This window comes from Rattus norvegicus, chromosome 4 (assembly GCF_036323735.1).
Source record: "Rattus norvegicus strain BN/NHsdMcwi chromosome 4, GRCr8, whole genome shotgun sequence".
Classification (NCBI taxonomy): Eukaryota; Metazoa; Chordata; class Mammalia; order Rodentia; family Muridae; genus Rattus; species Rattus norvegicus.
In genome coordinates this window covers 7,610,071-7,630,263 of record NC_086022.1, presented here as the reverse complement: position 1 = coordinate 7,630,263, position 20,193 = coordinate 7,610,071, and the positions used below count along the sequence as shown (strand labels likewise).

Here is a 20,193-nt window from a genome sequence, read left to right as displayed (position 1 = left end):
CCAGTCCTCTGAGCAGGCAGACACCACACATGAACCAGCTGTGGTAGTTCTATCCTGAAGAAACCACAAGGCTTGCCAAGTGGCCTGAGGCCACTCAAGAGGCAAGAAGCTTAGGAGCATCACAAGCTCTTGGGTGAGTTTTTCTCCATGGTGGTGTTACTACGAGTGAAACTCAACAATACTATGCCAAGTGAACCAATACATGGGTGAAGCTATCAAAGGATGTCGAGGCAGAGCAAACTAATCCAACATTCAGTGCTCATCTCCCACTGTCTGTCCATTATAGCAAAACATCCTTTCACCTGTGTCTGCTTCAGGAACATTCTTTTATGTGACATGTCTAGTTTTGCAAGACATCATTTTACCTGTGTACCCCAGCAAAACATCATTTGACATGACTTTCTAAACAAACCAGACATTTCCACTTCACCAACCCTTGCCTTTTTAAAGAATTCCCTTCTGCCCACATGTTCACCAGCATTTATTATTTGCTTTCTTAGTGACTGCTATTCTGACTGGGGCAAGATGGACTCTCAATACGGTTTGATTGTATTTCCCTGATGGTTGTTATGGTTGCACATTTCCACTCGTTTATTGGCCAATTGTGACTCATTGTTTGAAAACTGTCACTTCATCATCCCACTTGTTAAATTCGTTTACTATGTAGCCCCTGGCTGGCTGGAGCTCATTACAGAGGATAGATGGCCTGGAATTGCTTTTAGGCTTTTAGTTCTTTCTATATTCTAGGCATTAATTCTCTATGAGATGTGTAGCTAGCAAGGATTTTCTCCATACTCTAGGCTACATTTTGGTGGATTTTGAATGTCTAACCTGAGCGTGCTCATGAAGTGAGAAGACAATGAAAGTAAAGTAACACGTGCAGAAGAGTGCCCAGACAGATTGCTAATCCACAGACTCATTGTTTGGTGGAAATCGAAGACATTTGCTTGAGTTATGGTTTCTAATGCTGTAATGAAACACCACAACCAAAAGCAACTTGGGGAAGAAAGGGCTTATTTGGTTTATGCATCCACATCGCTGTTTATCATTGGAGGAAGTCAGGGCAGGAACTCAAAACCTGGAGGCAGGAGCTGATGCCGAGGCCACAGAGGGGTGCTGCTTACTGACTCCTCATGGCTTGCTCAGCTTACTTTCTCATTGCACCCAGGACCACCAGCCTGGGGTGGCCCCACCCCCAATGGAATGGGCCCATCAATCAATAATTAAGAAAATGCTTTCCAGGCCTGATTACAACTGGATTTTTTTTTTAAGATTTATTTATTATATATACAGCATTCTACCTGCATGTATACTTGCAAGCCAGAAGAGGGCACCAGATCTCATTACAGATGGTTGTGAGCCACCATGTGGTTGCTGGGAATTGAACTCAGGACCTCTGGAAGAGCAGTCAGTGCTCTTCAGCTCTGAGTCATCTCTCCAGCCCCTACGAGTGGATCTTGTGGAAACATTTTCTTCATTGAGACTCCCTCCTTTCTAGTGACTTTATCTTGAGTCAAATTGCCATAAAACTAGTCAGCACAAGCAATGATTTTAAAAAGTTTTAACAAATTTGGAATTAATTTTTATTTAATTTGATAAATATCCACTTTAAACTAAAACATTTCACCAAGCATTAAACTAAAAGACCTCAGAAATTTCGCCCAATGACTGGCCAGGAAAGACCTTCTCCCACCTTAAACACTGATATCAGCTTTAGACAATGTAATATAACAAGAAAAACGCAAAAGATAAAGAATAAAAAGTTGTACAAATTGTTACAATTTGTAGGTGGTTTAGTTTGCTACTGAAAAGAATTCGAGAGAATACACTGAAAATAGTTTTGGATATATAAAGGAGTTTGTAGCAAACTGATCAGTCACAGCCTGAACAGACTAACCAGTAAGTGCTTTGTATACTGGAGTTATTGACTTGTAAACACGGGAAAGCTGAGTGTGGTGTCTCACACTTTCATCCCAGCATGCAGTGCAATTTGCCATGTGCCTGAGGTCAGTAAGGAGTACACAGGAACTTGATCCCTGCTTGGGCAACCAACTGAGAAACTGTCTCTAAAAACCAGCCATCTAACCAAACAAAACCAAGGGGAGAGAAGATCGCATTTACTGCAGTGTACAAAATATTTTGAACTACATTGAAGAAATACGCAGAACTAATCTTACATTTTCCCCATTTAACTAGATAGAAAAAAAATCTATACCAACTTTCTAAAAGGGAAAGATTTAATGTCATAAAGATATATTTTTCCTGTAACTTAAGAACATCATTTAGTGCTATCCAAAATCACATATAGAAGTATTTCAAACTCAACCAAGTGATTTTAAATTAGAGAAAATTTTAAAAAGGGAGGCAATAACATTTTTAAAAATGAAAATTCGTGATTTGCTTTACTGGATTAAAACCAAGGATGTGTGTGTGTGTGTGTGTGTGTGTGTGTGTGTGTGTGTGTGTATGTGTGTGTGTGAATGTGTGTGTGTGAATGTGTGTGTGTTGTGTGTGTGAATGTGTGTGTGAATGTGTGTGTGTATGTGTGTGTATGTGTGTGTGAATGTGTGTGTGTGAATGTGTGTGTGTGAATGTGTGTGTGTGTGTGAATGTGTGTGTGTGAATGTGTGTGTGAATGTGTGTGTGTGAATGTGTGTGTGAATGTGTGTGTGAATGTGTGTGTGAATGTGTGTGTGAATGTGTGTGTGAATGTGTGTGTGTGTGTGTGTGTGTGTGTAATAAAATGAAAACTGAAGAACAGACTCAAATGGGTTGTAATAACTTAATGTTCAACAAAAGGAGCACTCTGCATCTATCAGATGGGAAATGGAGCCTGGGTACCAAGTTCCTATTTGGAAAGATATTTGAACTCTTCTTAGGACATCACAGCAGCACTAATCTCATGTTGATTAAATAATTCCATATGTGGAAAAAAAATCAAAGGGGAGAAACTCCGATGTGCTTATCTGATCTTGCCCCTGAGAGGCCTTTTTCCTCAGGAAAGAGAGCCAGAGAAGCAAGGTTGGTCAGCCTATTTTAAATCTAAAATACTTGCAAATTAAAATAGTATCCAAATTAAGATGAAAATGTAAGGTACTGGACGAATGTTCACAAATGACAGACAAAAGTTAAAAATCCTAAAGAGCTCTTGGAAGCCAATGAGAAAATGTTGATCACCTAAGGAGGCAAACGAATACTGCTGTCCCTCATTTACCAGAAATCAAACAAGTGGGTAATAAAAACAAAATGTTCACCTTTAATAATAAAAAAAAGACACTTTTGTCAGCAACCAAACTGGCAGACATCAGACAATGAGGTCACACTATGAGGTCTGGCAGAAGCTGAGGGCATGGGCATTCCCACTTAGCTATGAGCAAATTGGTATCATTTTCTGGAAGTAATTTTATTACTTTTTATCAAGATCCTTAATGTTTAAATCATTTGACCTGGCAATAAATCTTGTCATAGAAGTTTTTCCTAAGAAAATCATTAAAAGTTACACACCAAACTTAACTTCATTGTACTTTACAGTGGAACAGATTGGAGAAACAGCTAAATAGGGGACCTCTGGAGTGAACCCCATCCACATATTGGGAAAACACAACTGTAATACTGATAAAAATGTAACAAACTGTAATGTGACTTTAAATGACAGACTTGTCCTTATTGGCCTTAATTGTCAATTTGACAGCTTGGAGTTGGAGGTGCAGTTAGGGATTGCCTAGGTTGGTCTGTGAGCAAGTCTATGAGAGCCCAGATTGATGTTTAATAGATGCAGAAGAGCTCTGCCCACTGTGGGCAGTGCCATTCTGTGGGTAAGTAGGTAGTCCTGAGTTGACTAAGCATGAACCAGAGAGAGGGAGGGGGGAGGGAGAGGGAAGGAAGATGAGGGAAGGAGGAAGGAGTGATGTGGAGGGAGGGGGGAGAGAGGGAGAGAGAGAAGGGGAGGGAGGGGGAGCCAATAAGCACTATTCTTCCTCAGTTCCTCATTTGTGAACTAGTTCCCTGGGTAGAGGTAATGATGCATGTAATAGCAAGCTGGTCTGCTTTCAGATTCCTGCGTTGTCTCCCCTCAGTGATGGGCTGTGATCTGAAGGTGTAAGCTGAGATAAAGCTTTTCCTCACTCAGTTGTTTTTGGCCAGAGCGCCATAATCACAGCAACAGAAAAGCCATCTTCAAAACCCAATATTGTGAAATGAACTCTCCCCATGGAGTAAGAACATAAAATTGTCGTTGTTTATCAACAAAGGCAGACTTGAGGGCAACCAAAAGCTACTTTTTTGTTTAAGTTATTGAAGATAAAATGTGGCAAGTTCTGGAATAGACTACAAAACCCACACACAGCCTACTTGTGCTGTGCCAACCACCTGACTGTTTCTGATTTTTTCTACACATTTTCTTTGGTCTCAATGAAGTCTGCCTCAGAGATGGTCTTCAAAGTCTGGACCCCAAATGTGGAATTCGGTGTGACTCCAGTTACAGTTTATCATTTACAATTTATTATTTGTTTTCCATCTTTTAATGTTGCTAAAGTGTCAAGGAGAGATGCTTTGAGGACACATAGCACTTTCCCACAAGGAAATAGGGCCCTTTCAAAGTTGGTTATATCCCAGGACCTCCCCAGTTCTGTTCAGGTTTCTTGGAGCTCTATGAGACACATTCCCCACAGAGTAGTTCACTGTGTGGGTTTGCTTAAGTAGCTTTATTTCTCAGGATGAGGGAAGTTCGATAGTTAAATCCCTAGTCAGACAGCTTGTTGGCCTCGGACACAGGACCAGGGGTTCCTCCTAAATGGAAGCCTCCTGAGGGACTCCCAAGTCCCTCTGTCACCATCACTGGGGGCATGTCAGGAGACTGACTGCCTCCTCCCCTTCCTTTCCTCTCCTCCTTTCTCTGTGCTCTCTCCATGAGTGTCAGTTCCTGATGGTGATTCTCAATGCCACCATGGAGTGTATCAAGATCATGTGTCCATGACCCATCACACTCTGTGCTCAGGAATAATGCTGCACTGTGTAGGCCATGAGTAGGGCATGATTGTCAGGTGCTGAGGTGGGCTTTGGGGATGTACACAAAAGCAGCCCCATAAATTCAATAGTCACATCCTGTGGACACTAAATGTAGCCCCCAGCAAAGGGTATATAGTAGTATAATTTTTAGATTGACCTAGAAATAATGATTATATTTTGAGCATCCTATAAAAATAGCATCTGGTGGACACTCTCTGACTCTGAGATTTAGTTACCTCAGAGCAGAGCAGCAAGAGGACAAGTTTAGGAGCCAGGTCCCCTGAGGTTTTAAGCCATGCTGTGCTGTTCACTATAATCCGTCACCTGCAGTTTGTCAAGTTCCCAGACCAGAAATACAGTCCTAAGGAGGTATAGTTAAGCCGAAGGTGGATGTCAGTGAGGTCTAGGGAGCCAACCCCAAGTGGATGCAAGGTGAACCTCTCACTGGCTCCCTGCTCCCACTGTAGAATAGACCTGGCCTTTTTCCCTGGGAACTGTGCCACCATGGGAGCTGTGGGAAGGAGTCCTTCTACTGTGCTTTGCCTAAGGAGACAGTCTGTGGACTACAGGGTCTTCCGGGTCCCAGGAGACACCCAGTTCCACTAAACTTTGCACACGGGTGCCAACTCAGAGCACATGGGCTAGTTCCTCTGAAGGGTGTGCAGCCAGTGTGCACAGAGACAAGCTGGGTTCCCTCCTCTAACATTCACCACAATGTCCTCAGCTGTGAAGCAAGGAGGGGCTTTGCAGAAAGGAACTGTCTACTGTTATTTGAAATCCTGGCTCCATGGAGCACTGCTCACAGAGGCTCCTGCCTGTCTGCACAGCTGCAGTGTGGCAGCTACAGCTGTGCTCGAGCCCTACTGAGCCTTGTGATTCAGCAGTAGCACAAGTTTCTAAAATCTCTTCTCTGGCAAATGACACTCACCCATCTCCAAGACGGCCTCAGGGAACCACAGATTCATTTAAAGTCAGACCAACGTTTTTGCAGCGTTGTCATCGTCACAATGTCTTCCTCGGTACCCTGGAGCAAGGCCAAGTCCTCCTTTCTGGGGGTGTCACTGATGTCCATGGGTGTGCTGCTGATGTTGACTTGCCCATCAGAGGTGAATAAAGCTTTTAGATCTTTTCTCTGAGCTGTTGACAGTAGTGTTCCTTTCCAGTTCAGTTGGGAAGATGAGACAGGTGAGCAGACAGCAGCCTAGAGCTGAGTGTTAATCTCAGGTGATAGGATGAGGGGTCAGAGCTGGGGAGCTCAACTGAGGGAAACTGGTGTCAGTAGGGGTCCTTGGGAGTAAAGTGGCCTTCATGTGTCCCAGCCACGGGTGTGAGTGGAGGTACAGACACACACCGAGGAAATTCTGATTTGTGAAGCAAGATTTTGTCCAGTGACTGCCCTTCTCAAACTCTTCTGTTTGTCCCTGGGGCTTGGGGGTGCATGACCATACAAGGACAAGTAGAAAAGTGAGTCTAGTAAGTGAAAGTGACTCCCAGAGCTGCTCCCTGGAGCATCACCAAACAGTGATGTTTAGGTGGGCCCCTCTGTCCTGCTCTATTTGCCATGTGACAGCCTTCAATGATAAACTTGTACTAAAAGCCTGGAGTGAAGCATTCTTATCTATAAGGGGTGAGGCATTGGGGTCCTTTCTAGGCTTGCCCAGTCAGGATCTGCTTACTCAAGGAGGGTTTCCAAATGGAAGTCGTATTTCCTGGGGTTCTCTAGAAAACAACCAATTGGATGCATTTAAATTCCAGCATCTTCTATGGTAGGGGATACCCAGGTAGCCTTACAATGGTTCTCTGCACCCTGGAGGTGCTGAGAATATGGTAGCTTCCCAGTCTACAAAGCTGGACACCTGGGGAGTCCTAATCTGATACTGAAGGCCTAGAGCTATGTGGAGAATGAGGGCATTGACTCCTCCGTCATCAGAAGGCTGAAGAAGTTGGGGTCTGATGTCAGCAAAGTACTGCAGTGGGACAGATACACTCGCCCAGGAAGAAGAGCAAACAGGCAGGTGCTTGCTGGTTTGCTTGATGCCTCTTTATATCTGGCTACTGTAGGAAGACACTGCCTACATTCAGGGTGAGTCTTTCTTTGGTTAGTCTTCTCTGGAAACACACCCAGAAGTATGGGTCTTAGGCGATCCTAAATTCAGTTATGTTGACAACAAAAATTGCAGGCTTACAATACATTCAGAAAGACCTCTCATTTAGTAGCAGAAGGATGCAAAGGTTGCGCCTTGTTTGTGAAGCCTACCTGAGACATAGGTCAGACTGGCTGCTTGGCCTCGGAGTTGGCATAGGGCAGAAAACTTTCTCTCCGGGAGAAACCTACTCTGAACCGTGGGACCTCAGAAGCTTCTGGGTACCTGTTCCACGAGGGACACTGGGTTCTAAAGGATGTCAGGGACTTTGTCAGGTGTGCTTGGCAGTTCAGCATTGATGGCAGAGGGCAAGGACTCACAATGGATGTCTGGGCCTTAGTCCATCACCTGGAATGTGGACAAATGTCTTCTCCCCCAGGTGTTTGTGGGGACAGCGTCTTAGAAAAGGTGCAGATGGCAGAGCAGGCTGACCCAACCTGAAGCTGGCCAGTGACGGAGGTCAGTGCCCTAGAGAGGTGCCCAGCAGAGATACTCGGGCAGAGATGCTCTAGAGAGGTGCCCGACCAGAATGTAAGTCAGGACTGGAGAGTGGAGCTGCTAGGGACAGCTCTGAAGCTGTCTCTGAAGCTCCCGGAAGGTGGTAGATTGAAGATAGTTCTCAATCTAAATGCCTCCCCTCTAGAAAGTCTCACTGATGGCCACAGGGCCTCCTGACCATGCATGGGTTGATGGCCGCACCATCTCCTGACCTTGCATGGGCCCGAGTCTCCATTCTTTGTTTGCATCCCACTATGAGCATGTGCTCCAATGACCTTGTACTTCTGCCTGCCCCCCAGCCCACATTTGAGGACTCTGCCTTCTGTTCTGTTCTGTTCCCAGCTCAGCCCTCTGCTTGGTAGCCTCCTCACAGAACTGCTTTGTTCTGCCTTGAGCCACTTACTGGCCTACCATTACAGACAACAAAGAGCTTGGTCGGTCTGATTCATTGCTGACCACCCAGCCCTTCCAAAGCTGTGAGCTCACCCAGCTTTGTTTCAATGACTTTGCCCAGAGCATGGTGAGGTTTGCATTTGTTTTTTAGTTTCCTGCTCCCACTCCCTCCTCCTCTTCCTGCTTTTCCTCCTCTCTTTGGTGGAAGGGAGATGATTATGGAGTCAGGAAGGAATCCTTTTCAAAATGAACACTTCTGAAAGCATGTGCTTGCCTCTACAGTGGAGCAAGAGTAGAACATACCAGTTAATACTGTGAGGAAAGGGTGGGCATTTTAGGAAGATGTTGCCCAGGTCTACACCTAACTCAGTCACACAGCTCCCCATACCTGGATCTGTGGGTAGTGGGAGGAATGGAACATGGAAGGAAGTGAGGTCTTTCTATATTAAGTCATGTCGACCCTTCATTTCTAACCTGGGATGTGAGAGTATGTGTGCATATGTATCTTGATTTCGTCCATGGTGAAGTTCTCTGGGGGAAGAGGGACATGGATTCCTCATTCCCCATTCGGCCCTTTATCTACTCACCGACCCATTCATCCACCCTACATTCACCTACCCACCTGCCCACCCACACATATCCATCTACTCACCCACCCACCTATACCCAACCTTCCACCCACATACTCACCTAGCCATCCATTTGCTCATCTGTCCATCTACCCATTCCCCTATCAAATCACCTATTCATCTGCCTATCCACTCACCCATCCACTTACCTATCTATCTGCTGTCTACCTAACCATCTAGCTGTCATTCATCTATCCATCCTTCTATCTATATATCCACTCATCCATTTCAGGGACTGATTTATCTGCTCACCCACATGTCTAACTATGTAATTATGCATCCATACTAACTACTACCCTATATGCCCGTCCATCAGCCACCCTCCTATTCAAATATTCACTCATCCATAGCCCTCATATATAATCTCTGCTTTTATCTATCCACAATCCATCCATCTGCCCATCCATACATCCCTCCACCCACATATCCATCAATTCACTCATGCACCCATCTCTTCATTCATGCATCTACTCATCCGCCCATTTATCCATCCACGGATGTGGTCAGGGTCCATTGAACAAGCATGACCTGGGGAGGTGATAGACAAAGCATGAGCAAATGGCCCCGTCAGATAGTCTAGATCAGCCTATAGGAAAGTAAACACTAAGGAAACATACAACTATCAACAAATACGGAAAGAGCTATGCAAGGAAGCTAATTTGGTCTTTATGGCCAGGTCACTAGAAGAACCTCCCAGACTGAAGACTATACTCTGAAATGAAATTGCTTTGACCCTTATTGATTTATCTTAATCAATTATTAGTTAATAGCTAATTAAGTAATAGTTAGAATATGTGGGTACACCTTTGTATGTAGGTGCACATGCGTGTGTGTGTGTGTGTGTGTGTGTGTGTGTGTGTGTGTGTGTGTATCTCAGGTTTTGTCCCAGGTGCCACCCACCTTGTTTTATGAGACAGTCTCTCAATGGACCTGAAGCTCAACAATCAGGCAGGATCCAGTCCATTGAGACCCAGGGATCTTCTTGTCTGCTTCTCCAGCACTGGAATTACAAGTGAGTGCCATCACACTAGACTCTTTTACATGACTTCTGGGACCAAACCCAAGCCCAGGTCCCTGAGCTTGTGTGACTGAGGCACCTCCCCAGCACCTGGTTTATTTTCTTTATGTTTTTCACTAGAGATAATGTTCACTAAACAATTTCTAGTATGTAAGCCAGTGGGTTCTTTGTGTTGTCTACAGAGATGGGCCACTAATTCTTACCCATTTTCACCACCTGGAAAGAAACTCCACAGTCACTAGCCATTCTTCTCTCCCTTCCCCCATGCCAGAAATCTAATTTATGTTGTGGGAAATATTAATCAGGGGTTTCTACCTCACCTTGGATCATTCAGTTCCTAAATTAAAGATAAAACAAAACTTTTATATTTATAACAGCACTAGAGCTGGGCAGATATCTACCCTCTAAGCTATTTTGTCTACTTCCCTATCGATAACCCCTAGTTATAACTTGTCATGTTCCGTGTTCTGGAATGCTCTTACTCCAATTGGCCAGCCCTCATGGTCATGTTTTCATGGTTCACTCACTCCATGTCACTTTCTCCTTCTCTCTTTTCTCTCTCTTCTCCTTGTTGTCTCTTCCTCAGGGACCAAAACTTGCCTACCTTTCTTCTGTTCAGCTACAGACTGTAGGTGTCTTTATTGATTAGTTAAGGATAACTTGGGGGCTAAACTTACATAGCATCACATGGTGTCCACGAGGATCTCCTTGTCCCTCAGGCAACCGGATCTTGGAGGCCATTACAATACATAGCAACAGACCAAACACCAACAGGTTTCTGTCTTCGTGGGCTCCCCTGCTAGGAGGCCCTCATGTGCTTGGGTGAAGCTGCGCTGGGCACAGCAGGCTTTTCTCTCAGGGTGGTGTTTTGCAGCACCTCCATTTTGATGTAACATGCTTCAGTATTTTATTCCTTTCTGTGGTGTGATGGCCTGGATCAGAGATAGCCTTCAGAGATGGGCTCAAGTGTTTGAGCACTCTGGCTGGGGATGCCCTGGAAGGCTGTGGAAATATCTGTTGAAGGTGGGTCACTGTGTGGGGAGTGGCTTGAAGATTGTTGTGGCCCCACCCAGCTTTATGATTCACCAAGAAGTGAAGAGGTTGTGTTGCATGCCCTGGCTTCACCTTTCCCCACTGCCTTGTCTTCTCTGCTGCGATGGACAGATATCCCCCCAAACAGATCCTCCTCTTTTATGTACATTTTTGTGAATGTAAGTTTTAATTCTTTTGGTAACTACAGATTTAACTTCTGAAGAATCACTAAGTTATTTTCATGTGAGTCCAGATGGTTTACATCCCCACTAGCCTTGGGAGAGGCTGGGAGTCCTATTATCTACTAGTCACTGCGCACTGTCCTGTTGTCTATCAGTCATGCTACAAGCAAGGAGTCCCTCCCATTCTCTGCTAGCTCACAAGAGGCAGGGATCTATTCTCTTATACCCTGTGAGAAGCATAGTGGCACATGCCCCTGAATTATCTGACACATACAAAGTGCCCAGGCATGGTCTGGGTCATCGCTAAGCTTCCTTTTTCTTCCCCCTGCAGGGTGTGATGGAAGTGACTGAAGCACTCCAACTCCTGTCCACCTCACACATAAATACTCTCACCCCTAAAACTAAGTTTGTATTCCAATCTCAACCCACAAACCTTAGAACAGTAAACCTTTGATTTTTACCTTTTAAAGTGAAGTCTGCCTTCTGTCTGGTTAACTTAGCTGTAGCAGAGAAAAGTGTCAATCAGAGACCACTGAAAGCATCTTGGTTTTTGTTTTTGCTTTTAAAGACACATTTTATAGAATGTAAGAATACAGATGTTCTTTGGCTTGTAATAATAGGTCAGCATGTTGCTATCATTCTGCTAACATGAATACAGAGTCCACCCATAGCACAAACATGAAAACCTGGCACTCCAGTCTCTCTGGTGACCTCCAGGACTCAGTTTGAAGAATTGTTTCCATTAAATACATACCTTCACTACATATTGAACTAAGAAGCCCCAAGTCATAAGTTAGAGACCATCTGTATGAGAAACTTAATCTCAATTGCTGACAATTACTTGTTGTCACCCAGGAAGGAGCACATGTTCTGTTCTGTTTAGGATCCACATAATTCAAACCCTGGGGGTGGTACTCCCTCATAGATCTCTGAGGTCCTTTGCAGGTGGTTGGTCACTGATTGTCCCGTTTAGGTGGTAGGTCATTGTTGAGCCCTGGGGGCTAAGGAGTGGATGTAGTGTCAGTCACCAAGCAACCCGAATGGCCTGCCCCTTCATTGTAGAAGCTTTTACTCAGTGAGGAGGGAAATTTACAAAGGCTTGCCTCACCACATGGCCTCTGACCTGTGTGCTGGGTGTGCTGGGAAGGTGGCTCCCAGCAGGGTGGCACTATAGATGCTTTACATCCTTGAGTCTCATTGAGGTAATTTTTTTCCCCACAATGGAATTTTGGAAGCTTAAATGCCCATGAGCCCCCTCATCCCGGTTGTTCTGGACCTTGTGGTTTCATCCCAAGAGTCTTGCATCCTGGGATGCTTTGCGGTTCAGAGTTCTTAGTCTCAGATTACAGTACAGGTTGGGATTTGTTCTTGACTCTTTCCACTAGAGAGCCTTTGAGTGCATTCAAGATTTATTAGGAACCTCTTTCTTATATTTTTGTAGTCTCATTTTGGGCTTATGATGTCCATATCACCACCATCTCCACTGAATGGCAGAGGATGTGATTTTCAGAATCAAAGGGTGACACCAGTGCCCGCAGTGGTGAGAGCTCCAACTCTGACTCCAAAGTCACTGCTGCCTGTTTATGGCTGCTGCTCCGTGTGCATGGTGGGAGGTGGCTCTGCGGTGGTACTGAGGAATGCAGCACCTGTCTGCCTGCTCAGGCCTTGCCTTCCCTTCCTCTGTGGAGATAAGACAGAAGTAATCCCCTGTAAAACTCTCAAAGCTGTACATTCATGAGTAGTTTACTTTTGGGGGGCTGAGAGACATTTTTCCTTGCCTTTAATACAGCCTTGGCCCTCTATAAAGGGGCCTTTTTGGGGCCAACTGTGAGATACAAAGAGGCCCGTGCAGTGGCTTGGACCCCGACTGTCTTATCTCCACTTCTTGCTGAGTGGCTGTGAGCCTGGAAGGTCTTTGGCCCCTAAATGTCTTTAGTGCAGAGTTTGCTCACCCAGAATTGTTTGGGTGGTTAAGCCTCTGCTCTTTGCCCCTGGAGTTGAGCTAACATAGAAAGATGTGTTATCAGTGGGGTTGTGCCTACTCCACTGGAGAGGTGGGGGAGGGCAGGGGAAGTTGACCTTCTGGGAACCCTTAAGACAAAGCCAAGAGGGGAGGGAGGAAGGCCTTGGAGTTAGGCAAACATGAGAGTGCACCAGCAAAGACTGAGGAATGTGAGAGGGGAGTGCTAGCCCAAGGACACCCTGCAAAAATGGGCTGCAGCAGAGTTGTCCCCATGTGGCACACTGGATTCTCAGGAAGAGCTCCTGGGACCTGTGAGGCTTGAGTGATCTTCAGTGGCCTGGCACATGGCTCTTCCAGATGGTTCTTCCAAAAGAGAGGTGCTTAATCTAGATCCTTCACCACAGTGTGGAAACTTTCTACAGCACAATGGACTATCTGAGTCATTCTGAGTTCAAGAACACAGTCTAGAAGGGCAAGAGACACCTACATTTAGGCCACATTAGGGGTTACCTGCAAGAGGCACTGCCCGTAGGAAGGTGATAGTGAAGGAAGAGGAGGAGGAGGAGGAGAAGAAGGAGGAAGAGGAAGAAGAGGAAAAGGAGGAGGGGGAGAAGAAGGAAGAGGAGGAGATGGGAAGGAGGAGGAGGGAAGGAGGGGAGGAGGAAGAGGGGAGGAGGAGGAGGGGAAAGAGGAAGAGGAAAAGGAGAAGGGGGAGAAGGAGGAAGAGGAGGAGATAGGAAGGAGGAAGAGGGGAAAGAGGAAGAGGAAAAGGAGGAGGGGGAGAAGGAGGAAGAGGAGGAGATAGGAAGGAGGAAGAGGAAAAGGAGGAGGAGAAGGAAGAAGAGGAAGAGATGGGAAGGAGGAAGAGGGGAGGAGGAGGAGGGGAGGAGGAGGAGGGGAAAGAGGAGGGGAAGAGGAGGAGAAATTGTCAGTGCTGAGGAGGTCATGGAAACGAATGTGCTTGTTGTGGTGGCAGCAATGAGGGTGGCTGACTTCTATTATTTTATTATTTTATAATAATTTTGTGCACTTAAGTGGTAAGTTTCAGTGCATGAAAACATTGAGGATCAAATCAAGATAATTAGCATTTCTATAACCTTTAGTAGTTACCTCTCCATCCTCTTTTCTAGCTACCCTGTAGTGTTCTCTACACTATTATATACCATAGTCATGCCTGATTCACACAGACTGCACAGATACACAACAGGTCTTCCTCTTCTCATCTAAATATAGTCCTCCTTAGTTGAGTTCACTCTGTCTTAGGCTCTGGTGTCATTCTACTTTCAACTCCATGAGATCAGCTGCTGTGATGTCCACATAAAAAAAGAGCACACGAGGCCTATTTCTGTGCATGGCTTATTGCAGTTAGCATCATGTTCCTAATTTCTAATAGTATTGCTGCAAATGACAGGATTTTGTCCATTTATTGGTGAGTAATCTATTGTGTGTAAGTTCCACACTTTATTTTGCTCATTTGTCAACAGAGAGCACAGGTGGACAGTTGTCGTTTAAGATTGCTGAGGGGAGAGACTGAGGGTGGTGGCAAGCACTTTCATGCCCTTCCACATTGCTTGTGTTGGTTTCACTCCCATCAATAGTGTAAGAGCTTCCTCTTAGCCGCATCCTTGCCAATAGTTGTCACCATCCATCTTCAATACAGTTATTGTAATAGTATGGTGGCATCTACTGAGGTTTTGATTTTATTTCTATGATGGCCTTCTCTATTTTTGCTGTAACTTCTGCTTCATGGCCAGATTGTTTCTAGAGAGTTCAAAGGGACAGTCACTGATAAGTAACAATGAAACCCTGACCCCCTGCTCTCCTTGACAGCATTTTCTGGTGTGTCACCCTAGATACAAGACTAGAGGAGGCAAAGAAGTTTTCTTAGTCTGGCTTCCCTTGCTTGTGCAGTCTAGAAATGGACGAGTCTGGTCTCTGAGTTCAGGGGCCCAGGAAAACATACAAGAGCTTGCTGCTGAGCTGGGTCTCCAGCCTCTTACCACCTTTGTCATCGGTGCCTAGCCAGCCCCATCCTACACTTGGTCACACTGTCTTGATGGCCCAAAAATGCCTCCTGTGCTATTTCATGGAAAGTTGCTAAGTGTGTTTTGAAAGGGAGAGCATAGTCTTGTGTTGTGCAGAACACAATGCAGGAACCCCAAAGAGCTTGACTTTTGTGATGGTGGCCAGGGCTCTGTTACCAGCAGTGAGTCTGTCATCTCTATCATCTGCCATGTACACGTCAGTTGGCATTGAGAAAGCTTATGTTAGAAGGCTGTCTCTGCTCACATGGGAGCTGAGCTCTGTGAAAGGCCACCTTTCTTCATGAAGTGGTTTGGATGTGGTAGGCCTCCGTTGGAATGCTAGGCTTCCTACTGGGTGCTGGCCTTAATATGGGGCCTACCTAGAGGACCTGAGTCACTGAGCTTGGGCATCCTCCTGGTCCCACTTCCTGTTTCACTGTGCTTCCTGACTGGATGCATTGTGACTGGGTGCCTCATACTTTGGCCTTTGCACTTTTTCTGCCACAATGATATAGATACCAGATGCCTCTATTCCTTTTAATCGTAAGCCCAAATGAACCCGTTATCCCCTGAACTCCTGTCAGGTATTTGGTCACAGCAATGAGACATAGCTAACCCACAGAGTGTTCAGAAATTGAGTCAGTTGGAAGATTTTCCTTGAAGAGATGTTTGTTGCTCACACATGACTGTTAGCATTTGAGAGTTAGCAGAGGCAATCTTCTTGTGAGGTGTGTGTAAGAGAGATTCAGAACCTTTCCCAGAACCAAATATCACAGTAACAGAGACATAGCCTATATACTTCTCCAGTCTAGACTTTTCTCCCCAGGACTTGACTGCCTTATCTGCAGGTTTCACAGTACTGAGAGACTATGGTGTCTAAACCCCAGGTTGTCTGGGCTTTGGGAGCAGATGTTTGCCAACCAGTCCATAGGCAAGGGTCATGCCACCTCAGTCTGCTAGGCAAGAACAGATGTGGTTGTCCTGTTACCAGGGTTTACTGAATACCTGCTCAGCCTGTGGTATGGTTTGATTCAAGTATCTGACCATATTGGTGAGTAAGAATCCTTGCTAAATAGAGGGCCTTTGCCAGGCCAAGGACACAAAGATCAGCAGAAGTCTTGGTTCTCAGTGATAAAAGCTCTTTTTGAGCAGTTGGCTTAGGCAACTGTCCCTTAGCTTCTCTGTAGTGGATAAGATGTCACCCATTTCCTTGTGAAAGACACTTATGTTCTGCTGTGGTTGTACATACTGAGAACCTAGTGGTCAAGGCTTGCAAACAAAGGCTTTGCCCTCACCTAACTTCCCCCAAACATGTGGTCAGGCTCACATCACCTGGTTTTCTGTTGTTATAACCCTTGACTCCAGAGGGGCAATATCATGAAGAGCTTACATGCCTTGGTAGAGTTACACTTTCAACTCAAAGCCAGAGAGACATAGGCCTAGGCGAATACACCTACCTCCTCAAATATATTTTCAGTCCAAAAGTCAGTACCTTTGAGGAGATTTTCAGGTACAGCATGCTGGAAAATTCCAGTGATAGACACATGTGATCCTGGCTGTGGTGGGACAACATCACAGATGCCCTGACTGCTTGTCTTTGCTCACTCTGAAGATAAGCATACTTGTTGAGGTCTGTGTGGTGTCATTACTAATGCGTTTTGTCCTTTACTTGCTGTTTTGTTGTTGATGGTCCTGGCACAGTGTTCAAGACACCCAGTGTCTCTAAGCATAAGGCTGCTGTCACGAAGTACCATGGACAAAACAGATCCATTAGATCTGCCTCATTCAAGCTGGGTGACTGGACTGCAACAACATGCGTCCAGTTGTCTCTACAAACAGATATCTGTGTCTCTTTGTCTCTCTGTGTCTCCCCATCCCCAAAATGAACAAGGGCTGTGTGTTGATTGACTAAGGAACATACAGTGACCAGTCTTCTGGAACCTGGCCTATGGGTGCTTGTCTGTCAAGTCAGTATGCACAGCCACAGTAGAACACAAGTGCCCTGCACAAAGGAATGGACGGTATCTTCCCCACTACAGAGAAGCTGAGGATCAGCAGCTCTGTGAAGTCAAGGGCCTGGTACTTTGCTGGGGCTACTTGTCCTACCAGGACAGCCTGATGGGTGGCCTTTCAAACAAGCACCTCTTTATTGTAGGGCATTGTGATCACAATGGCATTTGTGTGTGATTAGATGCTGCGCCTTTGCTCAATGCTGCATTCTTGGTGGATGGCAGCAGTGCTGACTTAGGTCCCCAATGCTGTCACCTTTGTAGGGGTGGATACTCTGCTTGTCTAGGCAATCTCAAATGGCAGCATGTGACCTTCCGGACTGGACACAAAGGGATTTTCATTTCCCGGAGACTTATAGCTCAGCCATACTTGCTGTGGCTTAGTCACACTGCTGGGTGACCTTCAGGCCGAGGATTGCTTGGAAGGTCTGAGCATGGAAGCCTACTTTCTCCAGCACAATGTGAGTCCCATGTGCCAGCTTTTCTCAATACCCAGCTTTGCTATCTGCCCCATTCAAAGCCCGTAGGAGTCTAAAATACAATGCGCGCCAGGCGGGCCGCTAAGCTGCTGTTGGGAATGTGCACTAGAGGAGCCAGCACACAGCACAGTGGATGGCGGCTGTCCATAGGCTGACCTAGGCTGCACTAGCTGGCTGGCTCCCAGACTGTCGACCCTGCAAGGCTGCCACCTGGTTCATTCTCTGATGTACCAGGAGTAGAGAGGCCCAGGGTAAGGGGACTGTAGTAGCTGTTTACCCCACTCTTGTGTCTGGAGGTGGGTGGCAGTTCCCCTGAGGAGGACCTCCTCCATCTGGCCTTTTCTGGTGCAGCTGCTCCTGAGGCTGTTTGTGGAAATCCCCAAGGAGGTGGCAGAAGACTGAGTAAAGTCACACCCCCATGCAACATGGCAGCATGGCTGCCCTGCAGGAATGTCATAAGGGAAGGGAGAATGTGGCAGACTACCTACACACAGAAGGCGGCATTGTGGCTGAGACAGGCAGTACAGCCTCCAGAGGAACAGACGGAGGGGTGATAACCGAAGACTCCTTTCCCTTAAAAGAAATAAATTCTTCTGCCTCTGTGTTATCTAAGTGCATTTCCCAGCTGTCACCTTAGTAACCACTAGGAAGGTAATGGATGCAGAGTGGCCTTCCTTCACAAGTTACCTAGGTAACTGCTGCCCTTTCAGAAGCTTGTGGCACAGCAGCACAAGGATACTTGGATTTGGACACTCCAGTTTTGTCTGGTTTTATCTTTCTTGTCTGTTTAATGGCCTGCACAGAGTCAACCTCACAGGTTCATGGATACAGTGTGTAATATGCTCTGGTACTTGGGAAGTCTCCCTCAACTTCAATATGCCTTCACCTCTGACATTTAGAATTTATCAGAAGGCCCAGAGAGCAGGCCAGCAGTGCACAGACCACACTGATGCAGTTTGGAAGCCCCAGCCCCCACTGTGAGGAGCAGTTATCATTTCCCCCAGTGTCAAGAGCGAGGTGGAAGCCTGCACTGTGGAGCTTGGGCTCCTGCTGAGAGCTGTTCTGAACGGGTTCCAAGGAGCAAAAGACAGAGCTCTTGGAGAGGGCGGCCTTTGGGGGTATAATAGTGGCAAAATGTGACAAAACAAACAAACAAACAAAAAACACTGAAAGAACCTGGGGGAAAAGCCAGCTGGAGCAGCTTGTGGCTTGTATTGTCTTCATGGAAGCAGACCTTGGTAACACAGTTGGCGGTACCGGTTTTGAAGAAAGATGCAAGAATGAGGAGGTCATGGAATCTTATCCCAAGATTTAGACACCCTTCAAGGTCAGGCTACATCCCAGTGGAGGAAGCCTAACTGATTCTACATCTCTTTTGGACTACGTGGCAAAGAGGAGTTAGGGCTACTGGCCAGCTGATTGTGGGAGGAGCTCATGCTAGTAATTAGCATGGACTGAAAACCAAATGTCCTCAGAAAGAAAGAGAAAAACAGGATATGGTGAGCATCAGAGAAATTCATTGCTTTGAAGGCAGAAGAGATCAGAAAATGCAAAGAGTGGCCAGCAGGTGACCCTTAAGGAGGTGGGGAGTAGACATGTCCTCCTGCAGTCTGTGGGAGAAAGCAGCAGCAGGACACTCTAGTCTTGTCCATGATGGACTAACTCTGGGCCTGCATGACAGTTAATTCCTGCTCTAAGCAGTAAGTTCCCACAGGTGTCTTACAGCAGCAGTAAGGAACGATGGAGGTGTAGTTACACAGACTCCTCACTCACCGGACCACGGGGTCTTCTTAAAAGTTCTGCCGAAGAAGGAACACCCATTCAGAGCCTGCCCCACATATGGCCCATACATATACAGCCACCAGACTAGATAAGATGGATGAAGCAAAGAAGTGCAGGCCGACAGGAGCTGGATGTAGATCTCTCCTGAGAGACACACCCACAATACAGCAAATACATAGGCGAATGCCAGCAGCAAACCACTGAACTGAGAATAGGACCCCCGTTGAAGGAATCAGAGAAAGAACTGGAAGAGCTTGAAGGGGCTCGAGACCCCATATGAACAACAATGCCAACCAACCAGAGCTTCCAGGGACTAAGCCACTACCCAAAGACTATACATGGTCTGACCCTGGACTCTGACCTCATAGGTAGCAATGAATATCCTAGAGCACCAGTGGAAGGGGAAGTCCTTGGTCCTGCCAAGACTGAACCCCCAGTGAAGGGGAGGGGAAGGGGTTAGGGGGATGTTGGACTGGAAACCAGGAAGGGGAATAACAATCAAAATGTAAATAAGAAATACTCAAGTTAATAAAAATAAAAAAAATCAGGCTTTAGTTCAAAAAAAAAAAAAGTTCTGCCGAGGGATCTGCTAAGGGATTGGTCCCAAGATCCCCATGACCACCAAAGTCTGCAGATCTCATCAAGTAGCAAGCACATTGTCTGCTTACACACACATACCCTCACATACTAAAGTAATTACTAGCTTGCCTGCGACACCAGATATGATTGAAGTGTCATATAAATTATAGCCTAATTGGTTGTTTAGGGAACAATGACAAGAAAAACAGCCTATTTTGGTCGGCATAGAGAGTTCCTCCTGTTTTCATGTCTGGTCAATTTGTCGACTCTGATTCTGGACTATGCAAGACCGACGCCACAGCCCACACAGGCAGTTCTCTATGTCTATTCTTGGAGTGCGTTTGGACTTTCTTTGGATCCGTCCTTTGGGGTGCCTTGGGTTCTTTTGCTGCTTTGATTCTTAGGCTTCAGTGGCCATGGGTGGCTTAAGATGGTACACTTTCCCTGACTGTGC

The 20,193-nt window shown here is 46.0% G+C and overlaps 1 protein-coding gene and 1 long non-coding RNA gene across 3 annotated transcripts in view; one reads left to right on the top strand and one right to left on the bottom strand.

Moving 5' to 3' along the window:
* Window positions 1-8,170: 8,170 nt before the first annotated feature.
* On the bottom strand, window positions 8,171-10,708 carry LOC120102203 (uncharacterized). The gene is made up of 3 exons (XR_005503378.2): window positions 10,367-10,708; window positions 9,572-9,671; window positions 8,171-9,199 (listed from the first exon to the last, which is right to left on the bottom strand). It is a non-coding gene; the product is annotated as an uncharacterized LOC120102203 (long non-coding RNA).
* The window catches only part of LOC134486705 (ataxin-8-like), a 30,444-nt gene continuing 20,036 nt past the window's right edge, over window positions 9,786-20,193 (top strand). Inside the window, exons 1-2 of one of the 2 annotated variants that reach the window (XR_010066042.1) lie at window positions 9,786-10,900; window positions 11,235-11,377. Coding sequence is in view for 1 of the 2 variants with exons in the window: in XM_063286893.1 (XP_063142963.1) it covers window positions 10,846-10,900 (55 nt within the window). In the remaining variant the exon portion in view is untranslated. Of the gene's footprint in view, window positions 10,901-11,234; window positions 11,378-20,193 lie in introns of those variants that run through there. The other variant, XM_063286893.1, reaches the window with a different exon arrangement.